This window comes from Taudactylus pleione, unplaced genomic scaffold (assembly GCF_031769625.1).
Source record: "Taudactylus pleione unplaced genomic scaffold, aTauple2 ptg000086l, whole genome shotgun sequence".
NCBI classification, from domain to species: Eukaryota; Metazoa; Chordata; class Amphibia; order Anura; family Myobatrachidae; genus Taudactylus; species Taudactylus pleione.
The window spans coordinates 7,160,806-7,178,229 of record NW_028284488.1 but is presented as its reverse complement, the minus strand read 5'-3'; the positions used below and the strand labels follow the sequence as shown (position 1 = coordinate 7,178,229).

At 45.9% G+C, this 17,424-nt stretch overlaps 1 protein-coding gene across 1 annotated transcript in view; it reads left to right on the top strand.

The window, feature by feature from the left end:
- LOC148529145 (uncharacterized) overlaps positions 1-17,424 on the top strand; it is a 146,742-nt gene that overhangs the window by 81,995 nt on the left and 47,323 nt on the right. Inside the window, exon 7 of the mRNA XM_088468890.1 lies at positions 10,827-11,101. Coding sequence (XP_088325016.1) covers positions 10,827-11,101 — 275 coding nt within the window. The remainder of the gene's footprint in view (positions 1-10,826; positions 11,102-17,424) is intronic.

Below are 17,424 nucleotides of genomic sequence, written 5' to 3'. Positions count from 1 at the left end.
CTGCATAAACAAATCTATGAAACTCAATGCAATGAATGTATTGTATAAAAACTAAAAAGTAAAAACAGAACTACGTTATTGTTCGTCATGTGGTTATTCTGTAATTTTCTACTCCAAGGTTTAACAAGCCTGATTAGATGCAGTCAACTATGAGTGAGATATAAGCATGTCTATCAGTTGTGGACTATAATTACAAATGGCCAAGGGATGAACAACTATGGACCTATGCGCCTCATTTTTTTACTATGCATCCGGATCACTTTTGAGTTGAAATATGAATTAGAATATATATATATATATTGTGGCAGTATCACCAGAGCTGGCACTGGTGAGCAGCAGATTCTGTGTGGGGCAGGACAGATCCGCCCACACAGAGTAGAAAAGCATTGTAGGAAGATGTATAATGGGTGCCATATGACCAGAGCCCAGGTGAGGCTGCTGGTGGACACAGCCAGACAGTCCAGGTGGGACTGCAGTGTGAGTGAAGCAGACCAGGTGGTCAGGATCATACCTGCAAGGAGGCAGGCAGATCCATATACCGCTGACACTGTCCTTGTGAGAGGTGGCAGCCAACAGCGCTGATACTGTTGCCAACGAGGGACTCCGGCGGCGGAGTGGTAAGTATTAAAAATATGGACCCGTGTGCCCCGCACACCCTGCACCCATTATAGAAACGCCCCGGGGGCCGATTACATGTTTTAGTTTGAGTGGCAGACATTCAGTAGGTTTTGTGAAGTTTCAGATCATGTTTAAAAAGCCTTAGGCCCGTATTAAATTAGAAGCGAAAAGCCGAGATCTGCAAAAAATCTGCTTTTCGCGTACGCGGAAAAAGTCAATGCAATGTACTGTAATAGGAGAAAAAGATTCGCCTCTGAATAGCAGGAGAAAAGAAGTGCATTTTTTTTGTTTTGGGGTTCAAAGGTGGGGAAACCACTCAGAACCTTAGGACAGCCCCCCAATGGACAATTGCGTAAAGAAAACCTGAAAGAAACTTAACACCCCAAAAAAGAACTTTGAATTTTGGGGTGAAAAAGCACAAAGTGGGGGTAAAAGTTTGCAAACTAGCGAAATAAGGTTTTTCTCCGTAAATGTATTTGTAATGGGGCTATTGAAATTAAAATTAAATTAAATTTTCATCAAATGTCACCAACAACCCATGCAATCCACACATGCAAAGAAATCAAACCATAGATGTCCATAAATTAAGTTGTGTAATAATGTGAAATGACACAGGGAAAAAGTTTTGAACATGGTTACTGAAATTTATTTAATACATCATACAAAAACCTTTGTTGGTAATGACGGTTTCAAGACGCCTCCTGTATGGAGAAACTAGTCGCATGCATTGCTTAGGTGTAATTTTGGCCCATTCTTCCACACAAACAGTCTTCAAATCTTGAAGGTTCCGTGGGCCTCTTCTATAAACTCTGATCTTTAGTTCTTTCCATAGATTTTCAATTAGATTCAAACGGCTTTATTTTCTTTCTATGAAACCAATTGAGTGTCCTTGGCTGTGTGTTTGGGATCATTGTCTTGCTGAATGTTCACCCTCATTTCACCTTCAGCATCCTGGTAGATGGCAGCAGATTTTTATCAAGAATGTCCTGGTACATTTCTCCATTTATCCTTCCTTCAACAATATGAAGTATGCCAGTACCGTATGCTGAAAAACAGCTCCACACCATGATGTTCCCACCTCCAAACTTCACTGTTGGTATGATGTTTTTGGAGTGATGTGCAGTGCCATTTCTCCTCCAAACATGGTGTGTATTATGGCATCCAAAGAGTTCAATTTTGGCCTTATCTGAGCAGACTATGGCCCTGATTCAGAGCCGGACGCTCTGACCAGAGCGCTCGCTCTGAATCAGGGCCCACCTCCATAATTATGGAGCGTCCTCCTGGACGCTCGTATAGCTGTGGGTCACCACCCACAGCCTATACGAGCATGCAGGTTGATGGCCGCGATGGTCTTGACCATCGCGACCATCGCCACTGCGAGCCGGAGCCTGCGGTTGAGTTTCTCAACCGCAAGGCCCGGAGTGATTTTGGCTCTATCAGAGCCAAAATCAGTCCCACTGACATCACTAGTGGGAACGCCCCCGTCTGGGAGGCACGCCCCCGGCACGCCCACCAAAGGGGGCGTGCTGTCAATCAACATCGACAGCACGCCCCCTTTGATCAGACACAACGAGTAAAGGAAAGTCCTTCGCTCGTCGCGTCTGGCGCATGCGCACGACGGAGCTCCCTCCATCGTGCGCATGCGCAGTGCACACCATCGACCCACTTGCGAGCGGACAGCCGCTTGCGAGTGGGTCTGAATCAGGCCCTATACTCTCCCAGTATTTCACAGGCTTGTCCAAATGTTGTGCAGCAGACTTTAAACGAGCTTCAACATGCTTTTTCTTCAGCAATGGAGTTTTGCACAGTGAGCATGCATACAAACCATGGCGGTTCAGTGCATTACTTATTGTTTTCTTTGAAACAATTGTACCTGCTAAGTCCAGGTCTTTCTGAAGCTCTCCACAAAGGGGTCTTTGGCTCTTGGACAACTCTTCTGATAATTCTTTTCACTCCTCTGTCAGAAATCTTGCGAGGCCACCTGGTCGTGGCTGGTTTATGGTGAAATGATGTTCTTTCCACTTCCGGATTATGGCTCCAACAGTGCTCACTGGAACATTCAGAAGTTTAGAAATCCTTCTGTAAACAATGCAGTCAGTATGTTTTGCAACAATAAAGTTGCAAAGGTCTTGAGAGAGCTCTTTGCTTTTACCCATCATGAGATGTTTCTTGTGTGACACCTTGGTAATGAGACACCTTTTTATAGGCCATCAGTTGGGACTGAACCAGCTTATATTAATTTGCACTGACAAGGGGCAGGATTGCTTTCTAATTACAGATAGATTTCTTCTGGTGCCTTTTCTTTCCATGCCTCTTCGCACCTCCCTTTCTTCACGTGTTCAGTACTTTTTCCCATTTCATATAATTACACATAACTTAATTTATGGACATCTATGGTTTGATTTCTTTGCCTGTGTGGCTTGCATGGGTTGTCTTTTGGTGAAAATTTTATTGCAAAAGCCCCATTACAAATATATTTACTGAGAAAAATGTTGGTGTGTTTAATACTTATTTTACCTGCTGTGTGTGTGCGTTTGTATATATATATATATATATATATATATTAGGGGTGAGCGGGTTCGGATTTCTGAAATCCGAACCCCCCCGAGCCCCCCTGATCCGAGGCCGATCCGAGTCGGGCTCGACTTTTCCCGCCTGACTCAGATCTGAAATCGAGGCAAAACATCATCATCCCGCCTTCCGGGTCTCGCGGGTTTTGGACTCTATATAAGGTACCCGTGTCGGCGCCATTTTCTCACTCGGCTGTGGACAGTGAAGAGGGAGGGTGGGAGTTAGGGCTGGCTGGGCTTTGCAGTGTAGTGTAGTACAGTGTAGTGTTGTGCTCTGCTGTGCTGCGCTGTGCTGCTGTTGTCCATAAGGGCTGTGTCCACTCCGCCAAAGTCCATAGGGACTGGCTGTGTTGTGCTGTGCTGTTGTTGTCCATAGGGGCTGTGTCCACTCCTCCAAAGTCCATAGGGGCTGGCTGTGTTGTGCTGTGCTGCTGTTGTCCATAGGGGCTGTGTCCACTCCTCCAAAGTAAATAGGGGTTGGCTGGACTGTGTTGTGCAGTCAGTTGTCCATAGGGGTCCACTCCAAAGTCCTGTGCAGTGTCCCAGTCCTAAAGGGGTGCTGTAGTGTTGTCCAGGGGGTGCTCTGTCCATCAGGGGTGCTCCCCCCAAGTGCAAAAAAAATTTATATTTTTTCTGTGTTTGTGAATTGTGTGCGCAGTAGCCGCACGTGCATCAACAAAGTAGTGCCAAGCGTACACCTGTGTCATAAGTAAAGGGCCGGCTGGCTTGACCGTTAAAGGGTGCTGTAACCTCCAAAGTGCACTCCAAAGCAAATAAAAAAATATTTTCTGTGTTTGTGAATTGTGTGCACTGTGGCTGCACGTGCATCAACAAAGGAGCAGCGCCAAGCGTGCACCTGTGTCCCATAAGTAAAGGGCCGGCTGGCTTGACCGTTAAAGGGTGCTGTAACCCCCAAAGTGCACTCCAAAAAAAATATATTTTTTTGTGTTTGTGAATTGTGTGTGCAGTAGCCGCATGTGCATCAACAAAGCAGTGCCAAGCGTGCGCCTGTATCATAAGTAAAGGTCTGGCTGGCTTGACCGTTAAAGGGTGCTGTAACCCCCAAAGTGCACTCCAAACCAAATAAAAATATATTTTCTGTGTTTGTGAATTGTGTGCACTGTGGCTGCACGTGCATCAACAAAGGAGCAGTGCCAAGCGTGCACCTGTGTCCCATAAGTAAAGGGACGGCTGGCTTGTCCGTTAAAGGGTGGTGTAACCCTCAAAGTGCGCTCCACAAAAAATTAAAAATTCTCCTTTTTTTTCTGTCTTTGTGAATTGTGTAGGCTGTAGCTGCACCTGCATCCTCAAAGCAGCAGCGCCAAGCGTGCGTCTGTCTGTTAAAGGGTGGTGTAACCCTCAAAGTGCACTCCAACAAAAATAAAACATTTTCTTCTGTGTTTGTGAATTGTGTGCACTGTACGTGCATCCTCAAAGCAGCAGCGCCAAGCGTGCATCTGTCTGTTAAAGGGTGGTGTAACCCTCAAAGTGCACTCCAACAAAAATAAAACATTTTCTTCTGTGTTTGTGAATTGTCTTCACTGTCCGTGCATCAACAAAGGAGCAGCGCCAAGCGTGTGCCTGTGTCCCATAAGTAAAGAGCCAGCTGGCTCATTTCTTAAAGGATGGTGTAACCCACAAAGTGCACTAGTCTCCAACAAAAATAAAAAATAATTTTCTGTGTTTGTGTGCGCCTTAGCCGCACGTATATATCAATATAACATAAATGGAGGACCAAACTTTCTCTGATAAAAATAAAATAGGGAAAGATCAAGAACCACTTCCTCCTAGTGCTGAAGCTGCTGCCACTAGTCATGACATAGACGATAACATGCCATCAACGTCGTCTGCCAAGGCTGATGCCCAATGTCATAGTAGAGGGCACATACAATCCCAAATGACAAAGTTCAGGAAAATGACCTTAAAAAAAACATTTAAATCATCTGAAGAGAAGCGTAAACTTGCCAATATGCCATTTACGACACGGAGTGGCAAGGAACGGCTAAGGTCTTTCCCTATGTTCATGACAAGTGGTTCAGCTTCACATGACGATGGAAGCCCTCCTCCCACTAAAAAAAATCATACGAGTTAAGCTGGCAAAAGCACAGCGAAGAACTGTGCGTTCTAAGAAGATATCACAAATCCCCAAGGAGAGTCCAAGTGTGGTGGCGGTTGCGATGCCTGACCTTCCCAGCACTGGATGGGAAGAGGTGGCTCTTTCCACCATTTGCACGCCCATTGCAAGTGCTGAAAGGAGCACCCACAGTCCACTTGCTGATATGCAAATTGAAGATGTTACTGTTCAAGTACAACAGGATGAGGATACTGGTGTAGCTGGCTCTGAGGAGGAAGTTGGCAAGGAGGATTCTGATGGTGATGTGGTTTGTTTAAATCAGGCTCCGGGGAGACAGTTGTTGTCCGTGGGATGAAAAATCCCATCACGGTCATGCCTGGGCGAAGACCAAACATTCCACCTCTTTGGTCTGGCAATATTTCTATCCAAATCCGGACAACAACTGTCTTGCCATTTGTACCATATGCAAAGGTGAAATAAGTAGGGGTAGGGACATTAACCACCTAGGAACATCCTCCCTTATACGGCACCTGCAGCATGTTCATAATAAGTTACTGTCAAGTTCAGAAACTTTGGCTAAGACCGTAAGCAGTCCAGGGACACCTAAATCCCATTGTCCTGTTGTATCCAAGTGCCTGCAAACCACACCGTCAACTCCCTCCTCGTCAATTTTCTCCTTAGTCAGGATCGGAAGTAGTCCTGCAGGCCATGTCACTGGCATGACTGACTCTCCTATGCGGGATTCCTTCGGCGGATCCTGCATTGCTACGCCTACTGCTGCCGCTGCTGCTGTTGCTGCTGCTGGGAGTTGTTCATCATCCCAGAGAGGAAGTAGGAACACCACTACTTTTACTAAACAATTGACCCTCCAACAGTCCTTAGCGAGGAGGATGAAGTACGACAGCAGTCATCCTGAAGCAAAACGTATAACTGAGGCCTTGACTGCTATGTTGGTGTTAGACGTGCGTCCGGTATTCGCCATTAGTGCAGTGGGATTTAGAAAATTGATGGAGGTAGTGTGTCCCCGGTTCTAAATCCCGTCTAGATTCCACTTCACTAGGCAGGCGATACCGAGACTGTACAGAAACGTCAGAAAAAGTGTCCTCAGTGTCGTAAAAAATGCGGTTGTACCCAATGTCCACTTAACCACGGACATGTGGACAAGTGGAACAGGGCAAACTAAGGACTATATGACTGTGACAGCCCACTGGGTAGATGTATCACCTTACGCAGCAACAACAGCAGCATCACCAGTAGCAGCATCTCAGAAATGCCAGCCCTTTCCAAGGTAGGCTACGCTGTGTATCACTGGTTTCAGTAAGAGGCACACTGCCGACAACCTCTTAGAGAAACTGAGGGAAATCATTGCCCAGTGGCTTACCCCACTTAGACTCTCCTGGGGATTTGTGATATCTGACAACGCCACCAATATTGTGCGGGCATTACATCTGGGCAAATTCCAGCACGTCCCATGTTTTGCTCACACAATAAACTTGGTGGTGCAGAATTTTCTGAAAAGCGACAGGGGCGTGCAGAAGACGCTTTGGGCGGCCCGAAAAATGTCTGGCCACTTTCGCCATTCAGCGACTTTGTGCCGAAGACTGGAGCGCCAGCAAACACTCTTGAACCTGCCCCGCCATCACCTGAAGCAAGAGGTTGTGACGCAGTGGAACTCAACCCTCTATATGCTTCAGAGGATGGAGAGGCAGCAAAAGGCCATTCAAGCCTATACATCCACCTATGACATAGGCAAAGGAGGGGGTATGCACCTGACTCAAGCGCAGTGGAGAATGATTTCCGTGTTGTGCAAGGTTCTCCAGCCCTTCGAACTTGCCACACGTGAAGTCAGTTCAGACACTGCCAGCTTGAGTCAGGTCATTCCCCTCATCAGGCTTTTGCAGAAGCAGCTGGAGAAAGTGAAGGAGGAGCTAAGACGGAGCGATTCCGCTCGGCATGTGGGACTTGTGGATGAAGCCCTTCATTCGCTTTGCCAGGATTCCAGGGTGGTCAATCTGTTGAAATCAGACCACTACATTTTGGCCACCGTGCTCGATCCTAGGTTTAAAGCCTATGTGGTGTCTCTCTTTCCGGCTGACACAAGCCTGCAGAGGTGCAAAGACCTGCTGGTGAAAACACTGTCAGCTGAAGCGGAACGTGACACGTCAACAGCTCCTTCTTCATTTTCTCCCGCAACTGGGGCTGCCAGGAAAAAACTTAGGTATCCTAAGCAACCCACTGGCGGTGATGCAGGGCAGGCAGGACCAAGTTTGGACATCTGGTCCAGACTGAAGGACCTGGCAACAATTTCTGACATGTCTACTCTCACTGCATATGATACTGTCACCATTGACAGAATGGTGGAGGATTACATCGGTGAAAGCATCCAAGTAGGCATGTCAGACAGTCCGTACCTGTACTGGCAGGAAAAAGAGGCAATTTGGAGGCCCCTGTACAAACTGGCTCTATTTTACCTGAGTTGCCCCCCCTCCAGTGTGTACTCCGAAAGAGTGTTTAGTGCAGCCGGGAACCTTGTCAGCGAAAGGCGTAGGAGGTTGCTTCCACAAAATGTGGAGAAGATGATGTCCATAAAAATGAATTATCAACTCTTCCAGGGAGACCAGCCTCCAGAACGTACAGAGGGACCTGTGGTGGTGGATTCCAGCTGGGACGAATTAATACTCTGTGAGGATGAGGATGTACACAACACTGAAGAGGGTGAGGAATCGGTGGATGAGGACGGCATCTTGCCTCTGTAGAGCCAGTTTGTGCAGGGACAGATGATTTGCCAGCTTGTTTTGTGGGGGCCCAAACGAACCAATCATTTGAGCCACAGTCGTGTGGCAGACCTTGGCGCTGAAATGATTGGTTTGTTAAATTGTGCATGTACTGTTTATACAACATAAGGGTGGGTGGGAGGGCCCGGGTGGGAGGGCCCGGGTGGGAGGGCCCAAGGACAATTCCATCTTGCACCTCTTTTTTTTCTTTGCATTATGTACTGTTTGGGGCCTAGTTTTTCAAACTGCCATCCTGTCTGCCACTGCAGTGTCACTCCTAGATGGGCCACGTGTTTGTGCCACCCACTCGTGTCGCTTAGCATAGTCATCCAGCTACCTTGGTGCAACATAAAAACACTATTGTGAGGTGTTCAGAATAGACTGGAAATGAGTGGAAATTAAGGTTATTGAGGTTAACAATAGCATAGGAGCAGAAAAACCCAGAAATTCTGTGATTTTAGCTGTTTTTATGCTTTTTAAAAAAAAAAAAATACAGATCCAAAACACAAAACCCAGAACCCAAAACACGGAAGGGTGGTTTTGGCAAAACCAATCCAGATCCAAAACACGAAGAAAGATCCAGATCCAACACCAAAACACAAAACACGAAAAGTGGCCGGTGCACACCCCATATATAAATATAAATATATACACACACACATAGGGCTAAGCTCATTGATAAGATCATCCAAGTAAACATTTGCATTATGTAAACTATTTTAGAGAAAGAGGAATATGAACTGTGTATTGTGGGTCTTGTTCAGAGTTGGGAGCAAGGCAAAAACAGAGAAAATTTGCACCTTGGCAAACCCAAGTTGTCCTGCGGGTGGTGCAGATTGCAAATGTGCATAGACGCTGTCAGTTAACAACCAAAATGCCGAATGCAGATGTTCAGACATCGGACCACACATACAGTATGTGAGTATGGGCCAACATACATTTTTTTTTTGTTGAAAAAAAAGAAAGTAAAAATGTAGCTCATAGGCCGAGGCCAAGCTTTGAAAAGCTAAGCTGTTTGCAGCTTGGTAAGTTAGTCATTATCGCAGTCCTCCTATGCAGCTGTGGGTACTGCTTTTGTGAATGGTAGCAGAGGGACTGCACAGACATCTCTGATATCTGCTGCGGTGCCATCATAGTACAGTATATGTCCATGCTACCTAAGTAATGCAGTAAGCCTTTGAAAACATCAGTTTTCAGAGGATATCCACAAATGTAGACCCCTTAGTGTTCCTACATATTGCAGTGTAAAAATTAAAAATGCAAAAGCAACCAGTGTTTCCCCTACATGCAGAAAACAGATGTATTGGCACCCCTTGTATTACACATGGCTTGTCCAAGTGCAAAGTTGCTTCTTGTTTTTCTGTTTTTCTCCCAACTATGAATCAGTAACGTACTGTGTATTTTTAATATCAATATGTTTGGCTTGGTATTCTATCTGACTAACCAAGGGCATTTTTCTAACAAAACTCACACTACACCTTAACACAGACTGGAATGCCTTCTCTGCATTAAAGTGTTTGTGTTTATGGTGCAAACGCATATACTATGATCATGGTTGCAGCGGCTGGCGTAAAATATATGGGCAGCACGGATGTCCGCTAGCAACACAAGGACGATCGGATCTGCGGTGTAACAGGGTGGCAGTGCGCCCTGTTACGCCCCTGCCCCCTCAGTGCATGACGTCATGACGATGCGCAAAGGAGCAGGGATGTCAGCACCGGGAAGTGTGTCCTGGGGATGTTTTGAGCAGCTGTACCTGACTGCAATGTCTGTGCCTAGAATGTCCACAGGAAACTCCAGGCAATACAGGCTGCAGAGTGGCATTGCAGGCACCCTGCTAGCCAGCCAGATGTAGGGGCAGTGGGGCAGCAGTGGTGCCACCCACAGGGCCCTGCGCTTTGTGCAACAGTACAACTCCCACACCGTTAGTTATGGCCTGCCCCTCATTTGCTGAGTGGAATCTCGCATTAAGATACAGTAGTATATCTGGCTTCAGAGGCTGGCCGCAGCTAGAGCCACTTTGCATGCAACTCAGAGTCATCCCCTTGGTGTTACAAAATCTAATGGGATAATCCTCTAGAACAATGGCCGGTTCATACACCTCTGCGGCCTACAGGGAGCAGAATATAACAGAGGGAGACAAGTTTAATGTACATTGCACGTTACCACTGTTCAGGTTATTAGTCCAAGCCACCAAGATATATTTTAGAATTACACAGTTATACATTGCATTCCCTCGTCATCTTGCTGGTTGCAAATTCCCTATCATGAGCGTCCCCTCATCCCTCTGTGTGTCTCAGACATATTCTCAATGTCTTGGGCAGAATGGGTAAAATATCCATAGGGCAAAAGGTCCTTTAACAGTGTCTGATGCAGAAAGGTGTCCGAGCCACAGGAGTTGGTCTATGTGGCATGTAGAAATGTCTGTATGGCATGTGGGGTGGTCATAGTGTCATGTGGGGAGGTTTGTGTGGCACACGGGAAGGTCTGAGTGGTACAGTATAAGAAGGCACATGAGGAACTCTGAGTGTTATGTGGGTGAGTTTTACAGTAAATATGGGATCTGAAGAGTTGTGGGGTCTGATGCATGTGGCAGTAAAACATATTATAATTGTTCTATACCTTAATTTAATAATTATGCTGTGAGATATAGGATTTTCAAACTCATCTCTCCAGGTGAGGACGAGTCCAGGATAAAAATTTGTGAGATAGACCATTTCTGATGGCCAGGTAAAGCTTATACTTATTTTCATGCTAAAATTTATTTTTCATTTTTTCTTTTTTCACCAGGGAAACCCTCTGGCTTACAATTATAACTACACTACAACACTTAGGCAACAGACATCTGTGCATATCCTGGATAACTGTGTTCTGAGAGACCCTTCTAAAATTGAGAGATCAACCGTGTATCATTCACTATTTAGACAATCACTGGACAGTCTACATGAAGGAGACTGCACTCGTGAAGTACTGAAGGATGTAGTCAAGAAAAACCTAATGGAGAAACTAAAGTGTAAACAGGATGCAGTAGAGAATAGCATCCATCATTTGCACAGCAGTATAATGTGAGTATGGTCAATACCGACATCCGAATCCCGGCAAGGGACTTACAATAGGTGTCAAAATACCGGCGCCTATATTAATCCCGACGCAGGAAGAAGGCCAGACCGAACGAGGTAAGTCCGCGGAGCCCTTATCGTTAGCTGCTGGGGAGAGGGTTAGGTTTAGGGAGCGTAGCGGGGTTAGTTTTTTTTTGGGGGGGAGAGGTTAGCATTAGGCACCCCTAGGGGCTAGGGTTAGGCACCCCTCGGGCAGAGATTAGTCATTCGCCGGGCTAAGGGGGCTCACTGCGCCCCCTCACTTTTTTTTTAACCTAAGGAGGCGTGGCCACGCCTCCCACGAGTAGACCATGCCCTATATTACCCAGGCCTGGCACGGCTCTTGGCGGGCCTGGGTTTAGGGTGTGGTAAGTAGGGGTTAGGGTTAGCCACTATTGGGGAGGTTAGGGTTAGGCACCACTAAGAGAGGGTTAGGGGGGGGAGGGGTAGGGATAGAGCGGGTAAGGGTACGCAGGCTACAAGCAGTGTGTACGCAGCCCCTTCCGATATTGATTGACAGGAAATGCCGTTTGTAGGTGGTGACGGGGGGTGGTTGGGCAAACACAGGCGTGCCTGTGTGTTGGGACGCCATTATAGGGGCATGTATAATTAAGGCAGTGCGGTGGCATACGCAGTCAGACGACTCGATGCACGCAGGAAGTGGCGAAAATCCTGCACGAGATCAGGTCAACCTCTATTGTATGTATGGTTCCGATGGTACCGTTGTTTCCACTGTCTTGCGGGCTACTCAGGCATTGAGTAAAGGGAAGTGGGCAGCATTGTGTAGTGCTGGACGTCTGCATGTTATGCTGCGGTTGCCGTGTGTATGCATTGATTAGCATATATTTGCAGCGGCCGAGTGCATGCGTGCACACACTAGCGGTCCTTGCTGAATCAGGCCCTGTGTCTTTTAGTGTAGCTTTTACTACCTCTTTATTGTAATGCTGTGGTCGATGGGCAGGGGCTGGCTGGCAACTTTTAGCCTGGGGGGAAATGCATGCAGGTTGACCTGGCAGAGGAGTAGCATGTAGCCAGGGTGCCCGACGCAAGTGCGTGCTAGGGCCCCCCCCCCCCTTCAAGTGTTCCAGGGAGGAGGCGGGTCCATATGGAATTAATGTAAAGTAAAAATAAAGATTAGGGGCAGCCCCCTGTAGTGGTGCCCATATGCAGTGTCCCCTGTGCCCCAGGAGAGGACCCCCTTATGCAGGCCTCCAGTAGTGCCCCCAGTAGTGATCCTCCTATCCATTGCCCCTTATACAGTGCCCCCAGTAGTGCTCTCCCCCTTATAGTTCCCACAGTAGTGCTCTCCCCCTTTTAGTGCCCCCAGTAGTGCTCTCCCCCTTGTAGTGCCACACGTAATAAAAAAAACAAAAAACACTTACCTGAATCCCTGCTCCCGCCGCCGCCATCCGCTCCTCCGTTCGTCCTCCCGGGCCGGGCCGCTCTGCATTATGGGAGAGACGTCATGACCGGAAGATGGAGCGGCTCCTGCAGTGGGCGCAGCGGCACTCAGTGAGAGTCTGACAGACTCTCATTGGCTGCCACTCAAAACAAACACACAGCTGCCGGCGCCGGCGGCTGTGTATTAGTCACTGTGTAGTGCTGACCGAACTCTGTCCGGTCAGCGCTACACACGCGGTGCAGTCTGTGTCACAGAGACACAGACTGGTCGCGGCCAGCAGCCCGCATGGAGCTGCGGCCCGGGGGGCACATGGCACCCTGCCCCTCGGCCCAGCCCGCCAATGTCGATGGGTATCCTATTGAGCCACCCGCATCTGCCAATGTGTGTACTACAACAAAGATGCGTTATCGGCGGACTATCGGTTGCACGTTTGGACATTGCATCTGCCTATAGCAGACCCATAATGTCCGAGGGACTATGCGCTTGATCCAAAGTTGTACACTACCCAGAAACGTCCATCGAAGTTGCAATTTCAATCCGTGTCCCCTGGCAGTAACCATTGGGACGCATGTGGGAGACATGGGGCGATTGCGTACAATGCTTTACTAGCATCCACTTCTGAATCAACCCCCAAATCTTTTATCAGGCTAGGGATAATTATATGATAATCCCACCTACTTTTGTGTTGGTCCTACCGACAGTTGATTTGATCTGAATATATGAGGCAATTATAAGAATTCTTTCAAGGGCCACTTTAAGTTTACAATAGATTTTTGTCTCTGGTGATAATGAATGGTAATAACTGTAGGCTTGTTCAGTTCAGAAATGTGTTATTTGGTGAGAAGGATTGTGTATCATCTATCTAAAAACACTATATGACTACTATTTAAAGCGAGAGAGTCAACCAAAAAAAAAGACAGAATCAAGCAACAACAAAAGAATATAATTGTTCTCAGTAATCACATAAATTGTACTCAACTGTGGTAGCAGCAAGGTGGCCCTGTGGTTAGCATTTCGGTCTCGCAGCACTGTGGTCATGGGTCCAAATCCAAACAGTGCGCCATCTGTGTGGAATTATATTAGAATCCTAAACAATATTAGAGTGCTCATTAGGAGGATATTATATGTAGTCATTAGGATGCTCTCTGTTATATATTGCAGTTGCCAGGATGCTCTCTGTAATATATTGTAGTTGGTAGGATGCTCTCTCTATAGTATGCCAGTCATTGGGATATGCTGTGTATTGTGTTACTAGGATGCTCTCAGCATTGTATATTGGTTACTAGGATCCTCTCTGTATTTTATCGAGGTCACTAGGATGCTGTTTGTTTTATATGGTGGTCGCTAGCATGCTCTGCATAGCACAGCGGTCACTGGGATGCTTTATGTACTGTATGACAGTCACATGGATGTTCCCTTTACTGTATGGCGGTCACTTGAATGCACTTTATACTGTATTACAGTCACTGAGATTCAGTCTTTACTGCATGGCTGTCACTGGGATAATCTGTATTGTATGGGAAAAAAATGATTTTAACTCCACATACTGTTCATTTTGTTCTGCCTAATCGAGGCCACTTTCATCATTTTTATCAGTTATAGTTACCAATAAACACCTGTGTTCATGCTATCGCCAGTTATGCCAAGCTCCAAAAGCCTGAGCTTCCCCATGTGACAATGGTCACAGGTCCCCAGAGACACAGTAGAAGTCCCCAGGGGTATCTTCCTATTGGCCTGGATGGCCCTTGCCAGGGGCGCCGGCCGAGGGGGGGCGCTGTTTCAGCCGGACATCACTAGCACATGATCTCCTGTCTTCTCTGCTCTCAGCAGTGTCCCACAGTCAGCTGCAGCAAAGATGCCTGGTCTCCTTCTGCCTCCTCTGCTCTTACCAGTGTTCTTCATTGATTGCTACTATGTATTAGCCTTCTTATATGTCCCTTTATATCAGAAACATTTAAAATTAGGGAGAGTACATTTTTTTTATTTTTATCCCTAATATATTTCTTCCCCCACAATACCCAACACATACTAATCACCACTCACTAATTCCAATATGTCAACTGTGCAGGAAAAGAGTGCAAGCACCACATCAATCACAAGGCTCTATTCGCAAGATAATTTGCATATATGCAAATTATGTTGCCCACAATGCATCTTGTTTGTTATTGATGCCCTCTTTTCCTGTGTTGTTGACATATATAAATTAATAATCAGTGCTTTTCATGTAGTAAGTGTTATAACTGAATATATAAAAATATATATATTGTCTCCCTATTTCTGCAGGCATGTAAATTGAACTACCCCCAGTGTAAGTGTAGTAAATTTATGTTTTCCTAATTTTGGGGGACTGGCTATGATCTTTTTAGGGGGTGGTTAATCCTGTGCTGGCAATAAGACATGATCCATATGGACTTATGTGAGAAAATATAAAAGATCTATCATCCCAGTTAATTAAAGGTAGAGTGTAGGTATCAGTTGTTAAAAAGAGTAATGCAGTATAAATAGACCAATTTGAATATATGTAAATTATGTTACCCATAATGCATTTTGTTTGTTTTTGATTCAATGTTTTTAAGCTTTTCCTGTATTATTTTTTGCATAAATAAATTTATATATAGTGGTTTGAAATGGAGTTAGCTCTATAAAAGATATATATATTACAAAGAGAAATAAAAATTATACTCTCCCTATTTCTTCACATGTGTGAATTAAACTATACCCAGTGTGTGTTATTTTATTTTATTTAGTAGAAGCAGTCATTGGAGGGGGGTGCCAGTCCCTTAGTTTGCCAGGGGCGCTCGGACCCCTAGATACACCCCTGGAAGTCCCACACTCACCAGATTACATATGCAGATACATTTGTTACATTTAAAGATGTTGGATAATTTTTTTCTATAGAGTTCTATTACTTTAATAAACATACCAAAGTCTATGCACCATGTGTACATGAAAATGATTGTAAATACAGCGTGCAAAAGATATCACATTCTGATGGACGTAGCCTGTCAGATCATGGCTCTCTTGCATTCACATAAAAAATTAGATTTCGAATTGCAGAATAACAGGTAAAGGGTGCATGCTGAAGGGGTGTTGGCTTTCTTGAATTAGCTGGGTGCTCCAGAACTTACTGTTCTCCCCAAAATATTTGCACCAGTGATCTAGAGATTTCAAATTGGAGTTTTTGCTATAATTTCTTTGGAATAACCTTTATACAACCAGGCATACTTTATATAGGAATGCATTTTAATGCACATAAAAGCCCATGAAAATAATTAAAGTTTACAAATATATGCTATGTCCCATATTCCCATAACATTATTGAGCCATAATTCAGACTAAAGTAGTATTTAGGACAAAATTGTAAAAGATTAATTTAGTGAATGGGATGTCCTAAAGTTCTTGTAAGGAGGACTTTGAACACTATTCAACCATGCACATTGCCAACACATCGTATATTCCCATAAAGAACCGTTTAGAATGTTTGCATGAGGTGGGGGGCGCTGAGCGGTGGCTTGTCTGGAAGAGAAGGAATGCTTCCTTCCTCAGAGCACAAGGACTGCCGACACTGACATCTCAAAATGCCCGTCCAGTTGTTATGTCAGCCCAGACACATCAAGCAGCTGATTGGTAAGTGTGTGTAGCTTACCAATTGGCCATTCTGATGACAGATTAGTCTGTTGACTGATCCATCATCAAAGTGTGTACCCAGCATTAGAAGGAAATTAAGATGTTACACATACAATTTTAAGTTTACAGCCTAATTTAACAGAAATGTACATGTTTGTGGTGTTTACCATTCACCATAGAACATTAACACCAAGCTTTAAATTAGGGGTGAGCGGGTTCGGATTTCTGAAATCCGAACCCCCCCGAGCCCCCCCGATCCGAGTCCGATCCGAATCAGGCTCGACTTTTCCCGCCTGACTCGGATCTGAAATCGAGGCAAAACGTCATCATCCCGCCTTCCGAGTCTCGCGGGTTTTGGATCCTATATAAGGTACCCACGTCGGCGCCATTTTCTCACTCGGCTGTGGACAGTGAAGAGGGAGGGTGGGAGTTAGGGCTGTGTAGTGTAGTGTAGTGTAGTGCTGCTGTTGTCCACTACTTCAAAGTCCATAGGGGCTGGCTGTGTTGTGCTGTGCTGCTGTTGTTAATAGGGGCTGTGTCCACTACTTCAAAGTCCATAGGGGCTGGCTGGACTGTGTTGTGCAGTCAGTTCTCCATAGGGGCTGTGTCCACTCCAAAGTCCTGTGCAGTGTCCCAGTCCTAAAGGAGTGCTGTAGTGTTGTCCAGGGGGTGCTCTGTCCATCAGGGGTGCTCCCCCCAAGTGCTAAAAAAATAATATATTTTCTGTGTTTGTGAATTGTGTGCGCAGTAGCCGCACGTGCATCAACAAAGTAGTGCCAAGCGTGCGCCTGTGTCATAAGTAAAGGGCCGGCTGGCTTGACCATTAAAGGGTGCTGTAACCCCCGAAAGTACACTCCAGTCCAAACCAAAAAAAAATTATTTTCTGTGTTTGTGAATTGTGTGCGCAGTAGCCGCACGTGCATCAACAAAGTAGTGCCAAGCGTGCGCCTGTGTCATAAGTAAAGGGCCGGCTGGCTTGACCGTTAAGGGTGCTGTAACCCCCGAAAGTACACTCCAGTCCAAACCAAAAAAAAAATTATTTTCTGTGTTTGTGAATTGTGTGCGCAGTAGCCGCACGTGCATCAACAAAGTAGTGCCAAGCGTGCGCCTGTGTCATAAGTAAAGGGCCGGCTGGCTTGACCGTTAAGGGTGCTGTAACCCCCGAAAGTACACTCCAGTCCAAACCAAAAAAAAAATTATTTTCTGTGTTTGTGAATTGTGTGCGCAGTAGCCGCACGTGCATCAACAAAGTAGTGCCAAG